The sequence below is a fragment of the Nycticebus coucang genome, chromosome 18 (assembly GCF_027406575.1).
Source record: "Nycticebus coucang isolate mNycCou1 chromosome 18, mNycCou1.pri, whole genome shotgun sequence".
NCBI classification, from domain to species: Eukaryota; Metazoa; Chordata; class Mammalia; order Primates; family Lorisidae; genus Nycticebus; species Nycticebus coucang.
The window spans coordinates 79,230,311-79,246,520 of record NC_069797.1 but is presented as its reverse complement, the minus strand read 5'-3'; the positions used below and the strand labels follow the sequence as shown (position 1 = coordinate 79,246,520).

Below are 16,210 nucleotides of genomic sequence, written 5' to 3'. Positions count from 1 at the left end.
TGAAGGTATATTTGAGGACATTGGAGATTTACATGTAAGGAATTACTACTGTAATTATTTTTCCTGGTGAGAAGGCCAGGTGGGGACCATTTTTTGCAAAAAAAAAAAGAATTTTTTTTCTTTTTTTGGCTGGGGCTGGGTTTGAACCTGCCACCTCCGGCATATGGGACCGGCACCCTACTCCTTGAGCCACAGGCGCCGCCCCCCCCAAATTTTTTTTTTTTTGTAGAGACAGAGTCTCACTTTATGGCCCTTGGTAGAGTGCCGTGGCATCACACAGCTCACAGCAACCTCCAACTCCTGGGCTTAAGCGATTCTCTTGCCTCAGCCTCCTGAGTAGCTGGGACTACAGGCGCCGGCCACAGCACCCAGCTATTTGGCCGGGGCTGGGTTTGAACCCGCCACTCTCGGCATATGGGGCCAGCGCCCTACTCACTGAGCCACAGGCGCCGCCCCCCCCCAATTTTTTTTTTTTTTGAGAAACAGCCTCAAGCTCTCATCCTCACCTCGCATCACAGCTCATAGCAATCTCCAACCCCTAGCTCAAGTGATTCTCTTGCCTCTGCTTCCCAAGTAGCTGGTACTACAGGTGCCCATCACGACGCCCAGCTATTTTTTTGGTTGTAGCCGTCATTGTTGTTTGGCAGGCCCGGGCTGGATTTGAACTTGCCAGCTCAGGTGTATGTGGCTGGCACTTTAGCTGCTTGAGCCACAGGTGCCAAGCCACAAAAAAAAAAAAAAAAAAAAAAAAAAAAATATATATATATATATATACATATATATTTTTTTAAATGTCTTTAGACATGGGCTTTAGTATTTATATATAAATGTCACCATGTCTGAGATTTGCTTCCAATTAACCCAGTGAGCACGGAGGGCTTGTGGGATTGGGGGAACCCACACAGAGAGCGGCCCTATATGGTCACAGCTGAAGCTGGGACAAGAAGATGGTGTGGGTCTTTGCCCTCAACACTAGCTTTGGCCAGACATAGTTTTCAGCTCTTCTCAGAGCTGGCAAACATCACAATCTCGACACCCCTGAAACCTTCCTAAGTCTCCCTTTCAGGACTAGGGCAGGGTCTCAGTGTGACCACCAGCCCCTCCCCTTTCCCTGACTGTCCTGAGACATCACAAGGCCATCAGTCTGTTCTGGGCTTGGTAGACAACTGGCCAGGGCCTGACAGCCAGGGGACTTGAGGGACAATCCCTAAAGGAATCAAGGGGCACCCCTGTACCTCTAGCCCCTACTCCCCCGATTCCTCTGCCCACCAGCAGCCAAAGGTCATCATCCCCAGATGGCTCCCATCTTTATTAGCAGCCACTGCAAAGCTGGGTGGGCTGCAGCCCTTCCAGGGGACCGGGGAAGCAGCTGGATGCAGAAGCCAACTCTGTTTCCAGGGGACAGGCTGCTCTGGCAGCGGAACCAGAGCAGCGGGCTGTGGGTCAGCAGTCACCCACATGGGCAAGAAGGGCCCCCAAGATGCAACCTACTGCTTGCCTCAGGCCCCTGAGCCCAGTGTGGGTCCTGTTCCCCCAAGGAACCAGGAGGAAAGAACAAAGGTGGCATGAGGGACATGGGCACAGTCCTTGAAGACAGCAGCAGCCTTTTAGCATTGAGAGGTTTTGGCAAAACTACCCATTAAAGCAATCGGGGGATGGCGGCTGGGGGTGGGCAGGGACCTTGGGGACCAGGCTTGTCTGCTCTGAAGCCCCTCCTTCCTGACACTGGTTCCTGATCTGCGTTTTGTTCACCTCAGCTGGAAACGGTACCTTGGGAGCTGCAGCTCCTCATAGGACATAAAAGCATGTTTCTCTCGGGAGATAGAAGGTGCAGGTGCACATACGCAATGTCCCCCAAGTGCTAGACAGAAACTGTTGTGGGCTCAAGCATCAAGTCCATGAGAGAAGTGGTTCCTGCCCACCAGCCAGATCAGCCCAAAAGGGGGGCCGGCCATCGGCCATCATGGGGGTGGGGCAGGGAGGGCCAAGGAGGGGACAAAGGTCACTGGAATGAGCTCAGCCAGCAAGCCAGTGAGTAGGGCGGGGCCAGGAAGGAGGGGCCAGGACTCCAGGAGCAGGTGTGAGGCTCCGGTGCCCACCCTGGGACCTTTTGGAAGAATCTGGCCCTGGTGGCCCAGCCTGTACCCATGTCCCAGTCAGGAAGGCACTCTGATGCCAAAGTGTTTGCGGAGCTGCTCCAGAAACACGAAGGTGAGCACAGTGTGAGGGATGAGACGGATGCCAGCAGGAAAGAGGCCCTGGAAGGAGACACAGACACATGAGAGACCAAGATGCCAGGAGCTGGGGGACCCGCCCCCACCCCACCCCCAGCTGCCGCACCTTGTAGAAAGCCAGTGGCCCAAGCTTTGCTGTCTCCACTGCACAGTGGAAAACACCCTGTAGAAAACACAGTGAAGCAATAAAGAAAGAAGCTACTTCTCATGAAAAGGCACACATAAACCATTAAACTCCCTCCTGGGTCAGGGCAGTGAGCAGTGGCTCATGCCTGGCATCCCCTGTAATCCTCCCTGGGAGGCTGCAGTGAGCTGTGACTGTGCCACTGAACTCCAGCCCAGGCAACACACCACAGTGATACCCCATCCCCGGCACCCTGCTGGCCATGCACCTGATACTCCCCCTTGGCGTTCATAAGGCGAGTTTTCAGCACGTCCAGGGGCTGGCACAGGAACGTGGCACATCCTCCCTGGAGAGGGGTTTGTCAGCAGTGGGCCTGCAGGCACCACCCACGCCACCCCTATTCCCACCCACAGGAGGCACCAGGCACTGGGCTGACTCGTGAGTTCCCATGTCCCCAGTGGCCACATCTGGGCCTCTGAGAGGCACCACCAGACTCACCAAGGCCCCCTGCATCCTTGAGCCCTCATTGTACCCAGGTGTCCTTAGCTCCCAAAACCAATTCAGGGCCCTCCCCACCCCCAGCCCAGCCATGCCAGTCACTGACCGCAATGAAGCTGGCGACAAAGTGAGTGAAAATGTTGTCAGATAGGTATCCGGTGCTGAGGACCAGCTGTTTAGCCTGGTCATAGCAGGACAGCTGCAGGCAAGACAGGGATGGTCAGGGCTGTGGACATCCCCCAGCTCTGTAGAAGGCAGACAGGGCCCTGCAGTGACAGTATGTGCTTTGTCCATGGCAGTGGCAGAAAGGGGAGGAGCTTGCCCCAGATCTCACGCAGGCCATGGCCCTGACCCACTGTGCCAACCTCCCCACAAGGGCTCTCAGCGCCCACTGCCCTGCTCTGGAACCCCTCTGAAGACAGATGCAGCGACTGTTGTCACTGCCCAAGCCCCACCCTGCACAGGAGCCTACCTGGCCCACGGTGACCAATGCCCCACGGCTAGATGCCATGGTGGCGCCCGAGAACAGCTTCTTCAGACCCTCTGCACAAGGAAGGAGTGAGGTTGCACAGCTGGCCACATCCCTACAGCCCCCCAGTCCTGCACAACATCCCTGCCCACCTCACCTTCTCGAGCCACTCGGTACAGTCCATCCAGGGCATGGGCGTAGCTGCCGGAAACATGGAATGGGCCACATAAGGCCCTTCCTGACCCTCAGGTCCCACAGGAAGACCCTCCTGGGCCCAGAAGAACCATGTCCCATCACAGGCCCCAAAGATCCTACCCCAAGGGAATACCTGGTGACAGCCCCTTTGGGAGTTAACCCTACCCCACTCACTCTGGCCCGACTGCCCCAAACAGCTGGCTGTGTCCAAACCACCCGGTTTGTCTGAGCTCCAGGCACACTACTGCCCACACAGACAGAAACAGAAACTCCTGGGCTCCTTGCAAGGGGCAGGTAAAACAACTCTCACTGTGGTCAGATTAGATGCTGGACACTGAAAGATGGTAGGCAGGGACCCCGTCCATGCATCTGGAGGCCCCTCTGGACGTCCACAACCTCAACACCTCTGAACTCACACCACACTGGGGCACCCAACCCCTCAAGACCACTCTCAAGCACCCAGGCTCAGGGGACCTGGTCCCCAGGCTAGCTCAATCCAACAAGTCTTCCCACACAGAAAGGTCCAAATGTCCCAGGGGACCCGTGAAACTTCTAATGACTCCAGAACAGACATGCTCTCAGGACTCCCTCTACCACTCCATGTCAGCCCACAAGAAACGTGGCCTGCTGTAGCGGGGGCTAGGTCATAGCAGAGTCCCTGAGGTTCCCCCCCACCCCCCAGGCCTCCTGCACCTCCAGTGGCCCCCTAGGGCACAGCCCAGCCTCGGACTCACTTGCGCCGCTGACCCTGGGGCAGCTTCATGTCGTTCTGCATCCTGAAAGTGGGGGTGTGTGTGGTAGGTGAGTTCGCCCAGTGGGCAGCTGTACCCACAGGGAGGGCAGGTGTGCCAGGGTCTGGCAGCTCCAGCCCCTCCCACACTTGGGACTCCAAGGCCCAAGTGGCTCAACCTTGGCTGAACATGCTACAGGCGCTATGAGCAGCCCTGGCCAGCCCTGGCCCATCTGGGGACAGGAAAGCCCCAACCTTGGGGGGCAGGAGCACCAACCTGACGTTGACCAAGTCCGCAGGAGTCCCCACGAAGCCTCCAGTTAAACCTGGGGTAACATAAGCCCCAGAGCCAACAAATGATCACCTTTGGTGCCCCTCCCATCACCTTGTGCCCCTCCCTCCTGGCCACTCACCGCTGACAGAGCCCAGCAACACCTTGGTGTGGAAGGGGAGAGGCCCCTCGCTGCCCTTGGCTATGCCGTCCCGCACAGTCTCATAGATGGCAAACCGAGTCAGGGAGTAGGTCATCTGGGGGTGAAGGGCCCAGCTCAGAGGGACAGGCCCTCCACCCCAGACCTAAGCAGTGCATAGCCATTGGTCTATGGACCACAGGGACACACAGAGGCTTTTCTAAGGGCACTTGGCCAACAAGCAGCTGAGCCAACTCACAAATTCAAGTCTACATCTCTTCTCTCCCTCCTAGGACTCAGTTTCCCCATCTATAAGTGGAAGTCTTTGGCCCAACATAAGAAACTAAACTAATGCTCATGGAAGGCAAAGCCATGCCCCATACCCACCATGGGGTAACAGGCCCTCTGGCCTCAGGGGTCCTTCCTTGTGAGACATTTGGGGAAGGAGGTGGCAGTAGTCCAGACGACCACAGTGGGCCTCGGTCCAGGGCTGGGAGGTAGCAGCCACCTGCACTGCTCACCTGTCTGCACAGCGAGGCACTCAGGCCATTGTAGAGCGCCAGGATGCCGTCTGAGCGTACCACCCGCAGCGCCATGCCTGTCATGCGGAGCCGCACCTCCTGCTGGGTCTGTAGGTGCACCTACAGGGAGGGGTGCTCTCAGACCCTGAGATGGTCCGGTGGGCTCAGTGCTAGAGAAAGGAAACTGAGGCAGGGGACAGCACTCCCCCCCCCCCCCCGGCCCCGACTTCACAGCCTGGATGCTTCTCCACACGATTGCTTAAGAACAGCAACAGCTGCCTTGGGAGCCCAGGCAAGCCTGCCAGGCCCTGAGAAACACCCGAGGTACGCCAGCTCTGAGTACTCATGCTCCTGCCACAGGGGTTCCCCATCCCCGCCTTGCAGATGAGGAAACTGAGGCACAGAGAGGCGAACACCCCTGTTGCCGTTAGGACTTGGGCCTGGTAGGGTGGCTCCAAGACTCTCCCTTCCCACCAGCATGTCTCATGAAGGACAAAGATCTATGAGGACTCAGATGGCCAGGGAGCCCAGACAACGGGGCAGCCAGAACAGGCAGCCCAAGAGGGCCCAGAGGGGCAGGGGACTCAGCAGGGGGGATGCCATGAGGCCACGGCCAGGGCAGGGCACAGTGGTCTTGGTTGGCCTGAGCCAAGGGACGTGCCTAGGGTGTGTGTGGGCTATCCACTTCTCAACCTCCCCCACCGGCTGGTGTCCCCACTCATGGCACCTCCTCCACCTCCTAGGCAAGGAGAGAACTCCAGGCAGAAGAGTGGACCAGGGCCTGATAGGATCAGATGGAGGAGGCCAGAATCTGTCCCCCAAAGTCCCCACCTCGGCATGGGCTCCAAGCAAGCTCATCCACAGCTAAGTGCCCGCCCCACATGCATGGCCACCTTCAAATATGCCTAGGGGAGCCCCTCAAGGGGCAGGGGGGAGCAAAACTAGTGGGGATTGGGGATGCAGCACCAGAGTCACCCCCCCACGCATGAAAACACGCCGTGGCCACGTGGGCAGCAGTCCCTGTATAGGCTAGGCATGGCTGTAGGGCAAAGTGACCCAGGAGCTTTGAAATAATCTTCCAAACAGTCACAGCCCCCTGGCTGCCAGGCACTGTCCACCCTGGCACAGGGCTAAGCTTCTGTGGTGGCCACCTTCCCTGACCCCCTCCAGTTAAGTGGCTGCAGCCAAAGAGCATCTGGGTGAGAGTGGGGGCTGGGGGGCAGTGGTGTCCAGAGGAGCCTTTCACAATGGACAAAATAGGCAACTCCGGGTCACAGCCTGCCCGACAAACAGAGGGCCACAGTGAGAGGCCAGCTGCTGGGGCTGGGTGAGGGGCTGCTGAGCACTAAGTGAGAAGCAGGGAAATGGACCCCAAACTAAAGATGACAACTTTCCTGGATGCTGCTACAGCACCTCTCCAGGTCCAAGGTACCCCCAACCCTGGCTGCTGGGAGCTGTGAGGGCCTCTCCCCAACAAGCGAGGTCTCGGGTGCCCCCAACGAAACCCACACCTACTCAACTTGCCTTTACTGTCAACAACTAGCACTTTTACTGATTAGAAAAGCTAATTCTCACCCTTTTGGACAGCGGTTCCCAACCTGTATTTTTTTTTTTTTTGAGACAGAGTCTCAAGCTGTCTCCCTGGGTAGAGTGCTGTAGCATCACAGCTCGCAGCAACCTCCAACTTCCAGGCTCAAGCGATTCTCCTGCCTCCGCCTCCCAAGTAGCTGGGACTACAGGCACCCACCACAACACCCAGCTATTTTTTGGTTGCAGCAGTCGTTTTTTGGTGGGCCCGGGCTGGATTCGAACCCACCAGCTCAGGTGTATGTGGCTGGCACCTTAGCCGCTTGAGCCACAGGCGCTGAGCCCACAGTAACTATATTAAAGGGCCGCAGCATTAGGAAGGTTGAGAACCACTGCTTTAGGAGAAGGAAGGTGGGTTCCAGGTCAGGTCACAGTCCCAGGGTCAGCCCCAGGGCTAGATTAGCCTGCTCAGTCAGGGTCAGCCTGTTCAGGCCCAGGCAGGCTGCTCCTGGTCTGCAGACCACCCCCGGGACACAGCCCAGGCCCACAGATCCCTAGGTAGCCTGTGCAAAGCTGCAAGCCCCTCTCTTCTTTGTGGTGAGACAGGGCCAGAAAACAACCCGCTCTAGCTAGCCCTGGGAAACAAGTGGACCTTTGTCTCATTTTGCCCCATAAGCATAATAAAGTGTGACTTACTGCTCATGCTGGGAAATGCCCACGCCCACTGATCCTCGCACGCCCTCCTGAGGAAGCAGTCCAGAGCAGACATGCCTAGGTCACTCACTTGCCCAGGTCACTCTCACAGTGTGCTGACCCCTCAAGCCCTGGGTATGCTAGATCTGGGTCTCTAGGTGCCAATACCAGTGTGCCCCACCGAGATCCTGACCCTCAACTTTTAACCAGGCACAGAAAGTGTTCACGAATGCAAACAGGGGAGAGTTGTCCCAAGAGAGTGAGGGACTCCTACAAGGTCACAGGTGCTGGGGCCTCACTGGTACCTGCCAGAAATTGGCAGCAGCAGGGAGATAGGGGGCACACTCCAGGTTCCGCTACCACCTGGGGAGAGTCTCAAGCCTCCTGCAAATGGGCGGCGGCGCCTCGGTCGCTCCACCGCAGGCTCTCCAAGCAGGACCACCGAGCGGCGACCCTGAGGGTCCAGGCCACCAGGTAGCGCAGGGAGGGGTGGGGAGCCCGCGGGCGCAGTAATTACACAGCACGCCGGAGCTGCGGCCGGAGCGGATGTCCCGGGCGGTTCCAGAGTCCGGGGCAGCCCCTCCCTGCGCCCCTGCGCCCCTGCTCACCCTCGCTACCCGGCCCAGCCCCTTCCTTGTCCCCCTCCCCGCCCCCACAAGGCCCTGTGCCCCTCCACCACCGTCCCAGCCCCCACTCCCCTCCCAAGAATCTATACTCCGCCCTGCCCCCTCGCCCACGCTCCGCTCACCCCGGCCCTGCCTGCCCCGAGCCCTCGGCTGTGGGCCCCGGCCGGCCTCACCTTGAGCAGGTCCAGTGGGTGCGTGCAGCAGGCGGCCCCGCAGGAGGCCAGGCCTCCGAAGTACCAGCGCGACACTCGCGCCTCGGCCGCCATGGCCCGAAGGACCCTGGAAGACCCCTGGAAGACCCCGGCCCAGCTACAGCGCCCGCGCCGGTTCAAAGAGCAGCCACGCGCCCGCGCCCCGCACAGCCTATGCGCCCGCGCGGCACGGGGGCGGGGCTCTGAACCACGCCCCCAACGGCCTCAGGCCTGCGCCTTAAAGCGGCCCACGGGAGCCTAGCCCGGTGGGCCCGGTCGGGCGCTGTGTGCCCCGCTCCCCACGGCCCTCGTCCTCCTTGTACCAGAATCGGCCCGGCTCCCGCGGTGCCGCGCGGGGCTCCCTGTCAGCCTCCAGGCCGGGCCCTGAACTCGCACCTCCCCGGGCCACCCCGCCGCAGGTCGGATCTCGCCAGCTGCTGCAGACTTGAGTCCACGCGCTCCCCGCCCCCGAGGGCATCGAAAACCTCTGGAGTCAGCTTGTACTTTACGAGAAAATCAGAGACTAAAGGCACTTAAAGAAGATTGGCCTGGTGCGGGCACAAACAGACTCCCCGGAGGTCCCAGCCAAGTCCGGTTCAGCTCTGACCAAGAGGCACCAGGCAGCGGGAGGGGCTGCGCTGTTGGAAGCCTCAGGGTCGCGGGGTTCAGGCTCAGGCAGTGGCCTGCCAGGTCTGTGCTGCACTCCTCGGAAGTACTGGTGCACTCGGGACCCAAGGGTGCATTGCTGGGCAAAGTGAAATCCAAGTCCCCAAGGCCAATGTAGGGCTGGTCTACACAGAGGAGGGACTTGTGTCCTTAGTCTCAGCCTGCCAGCTGCTGTCCCATCCACAATATGGCCAAAGGTGAAGGGCGCTGGGAAAACAGCTCCTCATCCTCAGAACCTACCAAGACCCTAATATTGGGTTTGTACACCATGTGGTTTGCATCTGCTAACTGAATGGACCCTTCTCAGCCAAGGGGACACCAGGAACATCTTAAAACTGAGTTCCCATGGTGCCTCACGGCCTGTCATCCCAGCACTCTGGAAGCTGAGGCAGAAGGATCTTGAGCTCAGGGGTCTGAGTTGCTGTGAGTTGGACTGAGGCTACTGCACTCTAGCCTAAGCTAGAGCAAGACTCTTTTTTTTTTTTTTTTTGTGGAGACAGAGTCTCACTGTACCGCCCTCGGGTAGAGTGTCGTGGCGTCACACGGCTCACAGCAACCTCTAACTCTTGGGTTTACGCCATTCTCTTGCCTCAGCCTCCCGAGCAGCTGGGACTACAGGCGCCCGCCACAACGCCCGGCTATTTTTTTGTTGCAGTTGGCCGGGGCTGGGTTTGAACCCACCACCCTCGGCATATGGGGCCGGCGCCCTACTCACTGAGCCACAGGCGCCGCCCTAGAGCAAGACTCTTTTGAGAGGAAAAAAAAAATCTGGAACCGAGTCCCCAGCCATGAAAGGATGAGAAGGATAGAAAGCAGTTACAAATTCATATTTTCCTTTAGAAATATTGGTGACTGCGCCTATACCTGTATCTGGTTGAATGTGTGTATCCCACCACTCACTCAGCATAAAATGTTTTTTTTGTAGAGACAGAGTCTCACTGTACCGCCCTCGGTAGAGTGCCGTGGCGTCACACGGTTCACAGCAACCTCTAACTTGGGCTTACGTGATTCTCTTGCCTCAGCCTCCAGAGCAGCTGGGACTACAGGCGCCCGCCACAGCACCCGGCTATTTTTTTGTTGCAGTTTGGCCGGGGCTGGGTTTGAACCCGCCACCTCCGGCATATGGGATCGGCACCCTACTCCTTGAGCTACAGGCGTTGCCCTCAGCATAAAATCTCGTTCCTCTGTCCTTTGAAGCATGTGTGCCTGGCTTCTGGTTGGGGCTCTGCTTCCCAACCTGTTGGAATGGCCACCCGGCAGGCTGCTACCCTTTATAAGAATTAAAGCTCTCCTTTTCCCAAAATATAAACCTCATTAAGTTTCTTTTAGTTAACACAACCTAAGCCTCTGATACAGTGAAGGAATCCTGGGTGCCCAGAGGCATAAGATGACTGGCCACACAGGCACACACACACAAGCAAACCAACAGGGGTGAGCTACTGCACACAGTGGAGCTTCTCTGTGAAACAGTGGGTTTGTAAATAGCAGGTCAGGGGCACACAGGGATTACTAGCTGAATTCCCAAATGTGCCATGGAGACTTGGCCATATGTCCAAGGCTCTGGCAGGGCAAGATCACCAAAACAGGGCTGCCTGTTGAGGCCTCTGGGTCAGTATGTAGACATCACCTTGGGTTGCCAGCAGGGAGAACAGAGTGGCCTGGCAGAAGCCTGAACGAGGACAGGTACCAAGGAGTCCCTGGGGGGCAAGAGTGACTTGAGCTAGCTGTGGGGTTTGCTCTGTCAACTTGGATAAAGACACTGCAACTTGCCTGGTCCCGGGACAAAGCAGGACTTGGCCCTAAGGTCAGAGTTCATTGCCTTGGGGTGCAGGCAGGGTGCCAGGCAGGCCATGCCTAGACTGAGGTGCAGGTGATGGTGTCACTTCCCTGATGGGAAAGGTCAGGATGACCCAAGGCTGGAGAATCATTAACCCCAAGGAACAACTACTGTGACCAATGGGCACTTCCAGGGTTAGGACACGGTCTCTCCCATGCCACAGGTTGGTCAGGGACACTCTGCTCAAGGTCCTGGGCCAGCTGCAAGCCTTCCCCACGGGCAGCCTCAGGCTGTGGGCAGTGCTCCAGACATGCAGTGGCCCTTCCTGGCCCCACAGAGGGGCAGTGCTTAAGTGTCATTCCAACAGGGAAATTGACGCCAGAGGGGTGTACCTCAGAACAGGTTCTATGAACCAGGCAGGTTTCCTAAGTGGGTGCTCAAAACCCCCTGTGGTCTCCTGCCCTCAGGCTCAGCCTGAAGCTCCTAGAGTTGGCCTCAGGTCAAGCGCCAACCAAGGCAGGATTCCACTGTCCCTCTATGCTCTGCTGCCCTGAGAGCAAGGAATCAAGGGCCCTGCACCAGTGTGGGCTCCAGGCCTACCCAGCACCAGGACACTCTTCACCTCTGCCATGGGGTGACTACCACTCTGAGCCTGGGTCAGATACACCCACTCCCTTTGTGCTCACCCCACCCTGTCACTTTGCTCAGGCCCCAGAGTGCCCCAAAGCCTGAGGAGTGGCTGTTGTCTCAGCCCTGCTAGTGCAAAATGCACCCTCCCTCCCCCTCCTGTGCTGGTTTAGGGGTGGTCCCACCTCCACCAGCCTAAGATGAGGGCTGAAATTCTGAAAATTCAGAGGTTTCATATAGAAATCTCACCCCTATAAGCACGACAGGAGCTGTCCAGCCCAGTACTGGAGTCAGTGGCCTCACACCAGGCCCCAATGCCTGTGTTCACTGCCTGCTTCAACGGGGCTTCTGCACATGGGTCAGATCCTGCTGAGAAAGAAGCCTCTCCAAGGCTCAAACTACCTGGCCCTGGGGGCCTCCCCAATTGCCAGAAAGCCAGCACTCCACACACTGCAAGCTGCACACTGTATTTTTCTCAGCAGCCACCAGAGGACAATGTCTCTTGGGTGTCCTCACATCATTCTCCCGGTGCCTCACGCAGGCAGCAGCTGTCCCTCTCTCTGGTCATAGTAGGTCCATCTGCCTGACCAGGCTGACCTGGCCACCTGGAACCAGCAGCTGTCACTCCTCCACTCCCTGGTGCTGGGGGTAAGAGCAGGCGGCATAGATAGTAGGCAGGGCCCCACCAGGGTCCCAGGGACCCTGAACACAAGTCCTCAAAGCCAGAGGCTACTCCAGAACAACGGTGCCACCCACAGCTTCCAGGGCAGCCTTGATCTTCTCAGCCTCTGCTTTGGCAACGTTGGCTTTGATTTCCTGGGGCAGTGACTCTACCAGCTTCTTTGCCTGTGTCAGAAAGCAAAGTCAGAACTGTGGGGCCCTGGATTGGCACAACCAAAAAGGCCCTGAGAGGGACTAGCACCAAGAAGCATCACATTCGCCTACCACTAGGGAGAGGCCTCTGTGCATACCTGGACAAGGTTTATGCCCTGGATGTAGTTCTTGATTTCTTTGATCAGCTTCACTTTGTCTACTGGCTTTGCTTCTGTCAGGCGGACAGTGAAATGTGTACGTTCTTTTTGTTTGGGGATATCTTCTTCTACCACCTTGGGGAACAAAAAAGAATGAGTAAGAAAGAGGTGGCGTGAAGCCAACACTCTTGCTGGGCTGCCCTATCCTGGAGCCCCACAGGAACATGAGGCAAAGCATAGGTTGACTCCTAGCTCAACCTATGGCCCAAGCTGATGGCCCAGCGAAGCCTGGAGTTGGATGGAAGGCAAGTTTCTCAGCTATGTCCCTCAACAAACCAGTGCCTTTTCTCCCTTCTGCTAGTCACAGATCAGACCTGAATCTACCACTCAGATATGCTTGTGAATGTGCACTCCTTCCCCCAAGACTCTGCTTGAAACTAGCCTAAGGAAAAGCGAGACTTGGCCTCTCCAAAGAGAAAAACTAGCCCAGCATTGTGGCAGGCACCTATAGTCCCAGCTACTTGGGAAGCTGAGCTTAGACAAAAGGATCGCTTGAGCTCAAGAGTTTGAGGTTGCGGGTTGGGCACAGTGTCTCACGCCTATAGTCCTAGCACTCTGGGAGGCTCAGGCAAGAGAATCACTTGAGCCCAAGAGTTTGAGGTTGCTGTGAGCTTTGATACCACGGCACTTTACCAGGGGCAACAAAGTGAGACTGTCTCAAAAGAAAAAAAAAGATTAACAGAAAAAACGGTACCCACTCTTGTCCTTAACCAAGGCCAAATGAACATATCAATGAAAAATCAATGGCCACTTTAGACTCTACCCTTGCAAGTGACCTACGATGGGCCGGATGGGCGTGCTGTCACCTGACCCAGCATGAGCCAGGAAGAGGAGCTGTCTGAACCACCCTAGGCCAGCCAGTATGGACTTGTTTCCTGGTCAGCACACCCAACTCGTTCTCAGTGACAATCCAGTGTATACAGTAGGTTGAAAGAGCAATCCTGCCTAGTCTTGGCCTAAATATGCAGCCTGAACCTACCCCAGTTCTTGGGGGCACAGTGGTAATGTCCCATGGGAGCACATTGCCTCTGGAATGTGGGACCCTCTACAACCTGACTGGCTCCCCCAGTAGGGGTCACAGTTGAAGGCAGGGATTGGACAATGTCGTTTTGGGCCTACTGGTTTCCTTGAAGAGAACCAAATATGCTCCCAGCAGTCCAGAGCATGGACCTGCCCATCACTTTTCCCTGTCCTCACCTATGTGGGCTCTTCCACCTCCTCGAACCTCGGACACCAGGCAGACATTGTGTCAGGGCTAGTGGCTGGCTGTCCCACTCTCCCAGTTTTCCTCACCTTTAACCTTGTTGTGGCCTTCCTTGAGACTGCATCCCCCCATCCTTAAGCTTCTTCCCTCCATTTTTTTTTTTTTTTTGCAGTTTTTGGCTGGGGCTGGGTTTGAACACACCACCTCCGGCATATGGGACCGGTGCCTCACTCCTTTGAGCCACAGGCGCTGCCCCCTTTTTTTTTTTTTTTTGAGACAGAGTCTCAAGCTTTCCCCCTGGGTAGAGTGCCATGGTGTCACTACTCACATCAACCTGAAACTCTTGGGTTTAAGCAATCCTCTTGCCTCAGCCTCCCAAGTAGCTGGGACTACAGGTGCCCACCACGATGCCCGGCTATTTTTGGTCATAGTTGTCATTGTTGTTTGACAGGCCTGGGCCAGATTTGAACCTGCCATCTCTGGTGTATGTGGCTGGCATTTTAGCTGCTTAAGCTGCAGGTGCCGCCCCTTCATTTTTCTGATATCTGATATAATTCAACTGTTTATTTCTTCCTTTCTTTTGTCTGCTCCCTTGTTAGAAACTCTCCACACTGTGGAGACTCCTGCGTCCTTGGCAGGGAGAGGTCCTAGGAGGCTGTGGCAGAGCCTGCCATGGAAAGCATACACAGATGTCCTGGTCACAGAGTGACAGCAGAGAACCTAAAGTGAGGGATAGCAAGAGGTATGTGGGCACCACAGAGATGCCTTTCTGCCTGAGACCCTGGCCCAGCTCACCTCAGGGGCTGTTGCAGTGGGGATAGTACCAGGCACCATCCCACCCGTCGGCATGAGGCCCACATCCTGGATCTTCAATGTTTTCTGCAAAGACAGAGAATATTGCCGACAGCTGGCCATCACACCCAGAATGGACTGACAAAGAACAAGTAGGCTATGATCTTTGCACCTGGGGAAGCACACTTTTGACAATTTACCAAACTCCCAAAATATACCAGGAAGAAAAGACAGCAGCCCCCAGCCCCTGTGCTCCCTCTTTTTTTTTTCCCTGCTCCCTTTTGATACCTTCAGAAGTTCATTGAGGTCTGAGATCTCCAGGAGCGTGAGGCTGGCAATGTCCTGGACCAGCTGCTGGATTTTGGGGGGATACTCCTTGGGGGCATTATCCAGTGGAGCACTTGCCAGGGCCTCACCCTTCCTTTGGCTGCTGCTCCTCATCTGTCGCACTGCACAAACACCTGGCACCTGTTGCCTAGCCCCCCAATTCAAACAGAGCCGTCAGCCCTTGAGGGCAGGGGAGTGCAGAGAGACCCCGAGACCCAGAGACCAGGGAAACAATTGGCTGCCACGAGCTCAGCTCATGGTCACTAGGAATGGGAGTGACCTGGCCAGGGTTCTCAGACTTCCAGAGGGTCCAAGAGGATAAAGAGGTTCCCAGTTAAATTCTCCAAGGATCCTGAGAAACCCACACGGTCATTTGAAGTAATACCATCCCAAACGCCAATCCCGCGCGGAAAAGCCACAGCTTGGGCGCAATGTGTTGCCCAGCGCCTTCCGAACGCGGGGCCCGCACTGACGGGGCCCTGCTACGAAAAGAACTGCAGCCCAGAGAGGGGCAGGACTCCAAGTACTCCTCGTCCAAGGTCATGCGAGGCCGACTCCAGTACTCGCCGCGTCCATGCCGCGCAAGACCAGAGTGCGTACCGGGGGATTCCCGCCCATACAGCCAGCCGGAACCTACGAGCGGGCCGGCCCGCCACCGAACTCCAGAACGGTCCCACGTCCCTAACCTGCCCACTAGCCAGTCCTGGAGCCCCAGGAGCCCAGGGTACCTGGCGAGACGGAGCGCAGCGCCCCGAAACCCGAGACACTGCCCCAACAGGGGGCGAGCGGTCAACTGCAGCATCTGTGCGCCGCTGGAAGGTCACACGCGGCTCCCCCGGAGGAGGCGACGCTCTATCCACCACGGTGCCGGGCATTCGAGTGGTGGAAGACGCTCTAGCCGTTGATGCCGCGGAGCCAATAAGGGGGAAGGAAGACACTCTAGCCACTCCTCGCACTCGTTTCCTCTCCTTCCGTCCCTGTTCACGAGGTCGTACGCCGCGCAGACGCAGTGAGGATGAGCAGAATCGCCTTTCAGCCGGTGGTAGGGTGCTGCGCAGGCCAGCAATGGCTGTAGGCTGTTGGCCCGGGCGCGGAACTGGGCCCCCACTCCCTCCAGCGCCTTCCCCGATCCTCCCCCTCCCAGTGCCGGCAGCGGCACGGCTCCCTTTCTCAGCCGAAGTCCTAAACCCACAGGCGGTTTTCCGGGGAATACGGGCCAGGTCGGTCTAAGTCACCTCGCCAGTACCCGCCTTTGGCCCCGGCCGCTACTCGCCCACTCATTCCAGCCCATCCGTCGTTGCCGGGCCGGCTTCCCATCCTCCGCCTGAGGGGGAGAGCGCCCCACGGTCCCCTTTCCAAGCAAACACCGGTACTTTAAATACTTTTTATTATCACTGTTCGGTTCTGGGGCACTGGAGATGACAGCTGAGAAGCAGAAAAGCTGGAGACGCAGGGCCTCGCCCCCTCCGGGCTGTGAAGGGGCCGGGAGGGGCGGGGGCCGCGCTTGGACACCGCACAGCAGCCGGCAGTGGGGGCTAGGGTCCCGCTCCAACCACTGGTACAGACCC

The 16,210-nt window shown here is 57.4% G+C and overlaps 2 protein-coding genes across 3 annotated transcripts; both read right to left on the bottom strand.

Moving 5' to 3' along the window:
* Positions 1 to 1,290: 1,290 nt before the first annotated feature.
* On the bottom strand, positions 1,291 to 8,955 carry SLC25A10 (solute carrier family 25 member 10). The gene is made up of 11 exons (XM_053568085.1): positions 8,201 to 8,955; positions 5,182 to 5,301; positions 4,664 to 4,778; positions 4,528 to 4,576; positions 4,255 to 4,296; positions 3,483 to 3,526; positions 3,329 to 3,399; positions 2,963 to 3,055; positions 2,627 to 2,704; positions 2,341 to 2,397; positions 1,291 to 2,258 (listed from the first exon to the last, which is right to left on the bottom strand). Exons 1-11 carry the CDS (start codon positions 8,291 to 8,293, stop codon positions 2,157 to 2,159), a joined length of 864 nt encoding a protein of 287 aa, XP_053424060.1. The 5' UTR covers positions 8,294 to 8,955; the 3' UTR covers positions 1,291 to 2,156.
* Positions 8,956 to 11,739: 2,784 nt separating this feature from the next.
* MRPL12 (mitochondrial ribosomal protein L12) lies at positions 11,740 to 15,528 on the bottom strand. 2 transcript variants are annotated; one of them, XM_053568086.1, is made up of 5 exons: positions 15,371 to 15,528; positions 14,604 to 14,790; positions 14,319 to 14,402; positions 12,260 to 12,394; positions 11,740 to 12,134 (listed from the first exon to the last, which is right to left on the bottom strand). In XM_053568086.1, the coding sequence occupies exons 1-5, from the start codon at positions 15,442 to 15,444 to the stop codon at positions 12,018 to 12,020; spliced, it is 597 nt and encodes a 198-aa protein (XP_053424061.1). In that variant the 5' UTR covers positions 15,445 to 15,528; the 3' UTR covers positions 11,740 to 12,017. The 2 variants fall into 2 exon arrangements, with proteins under 2 accessions (XP_053424061.1, XP_053424062.1); XM_053568087.1 differs by lacking the exon at positions 15,371 to 15,528 and adding an exon at positions 14,923 to 15,238.
* Between the last annotated feature and the right edge of the window lie 682 nt (positions 15,529 to 16,210).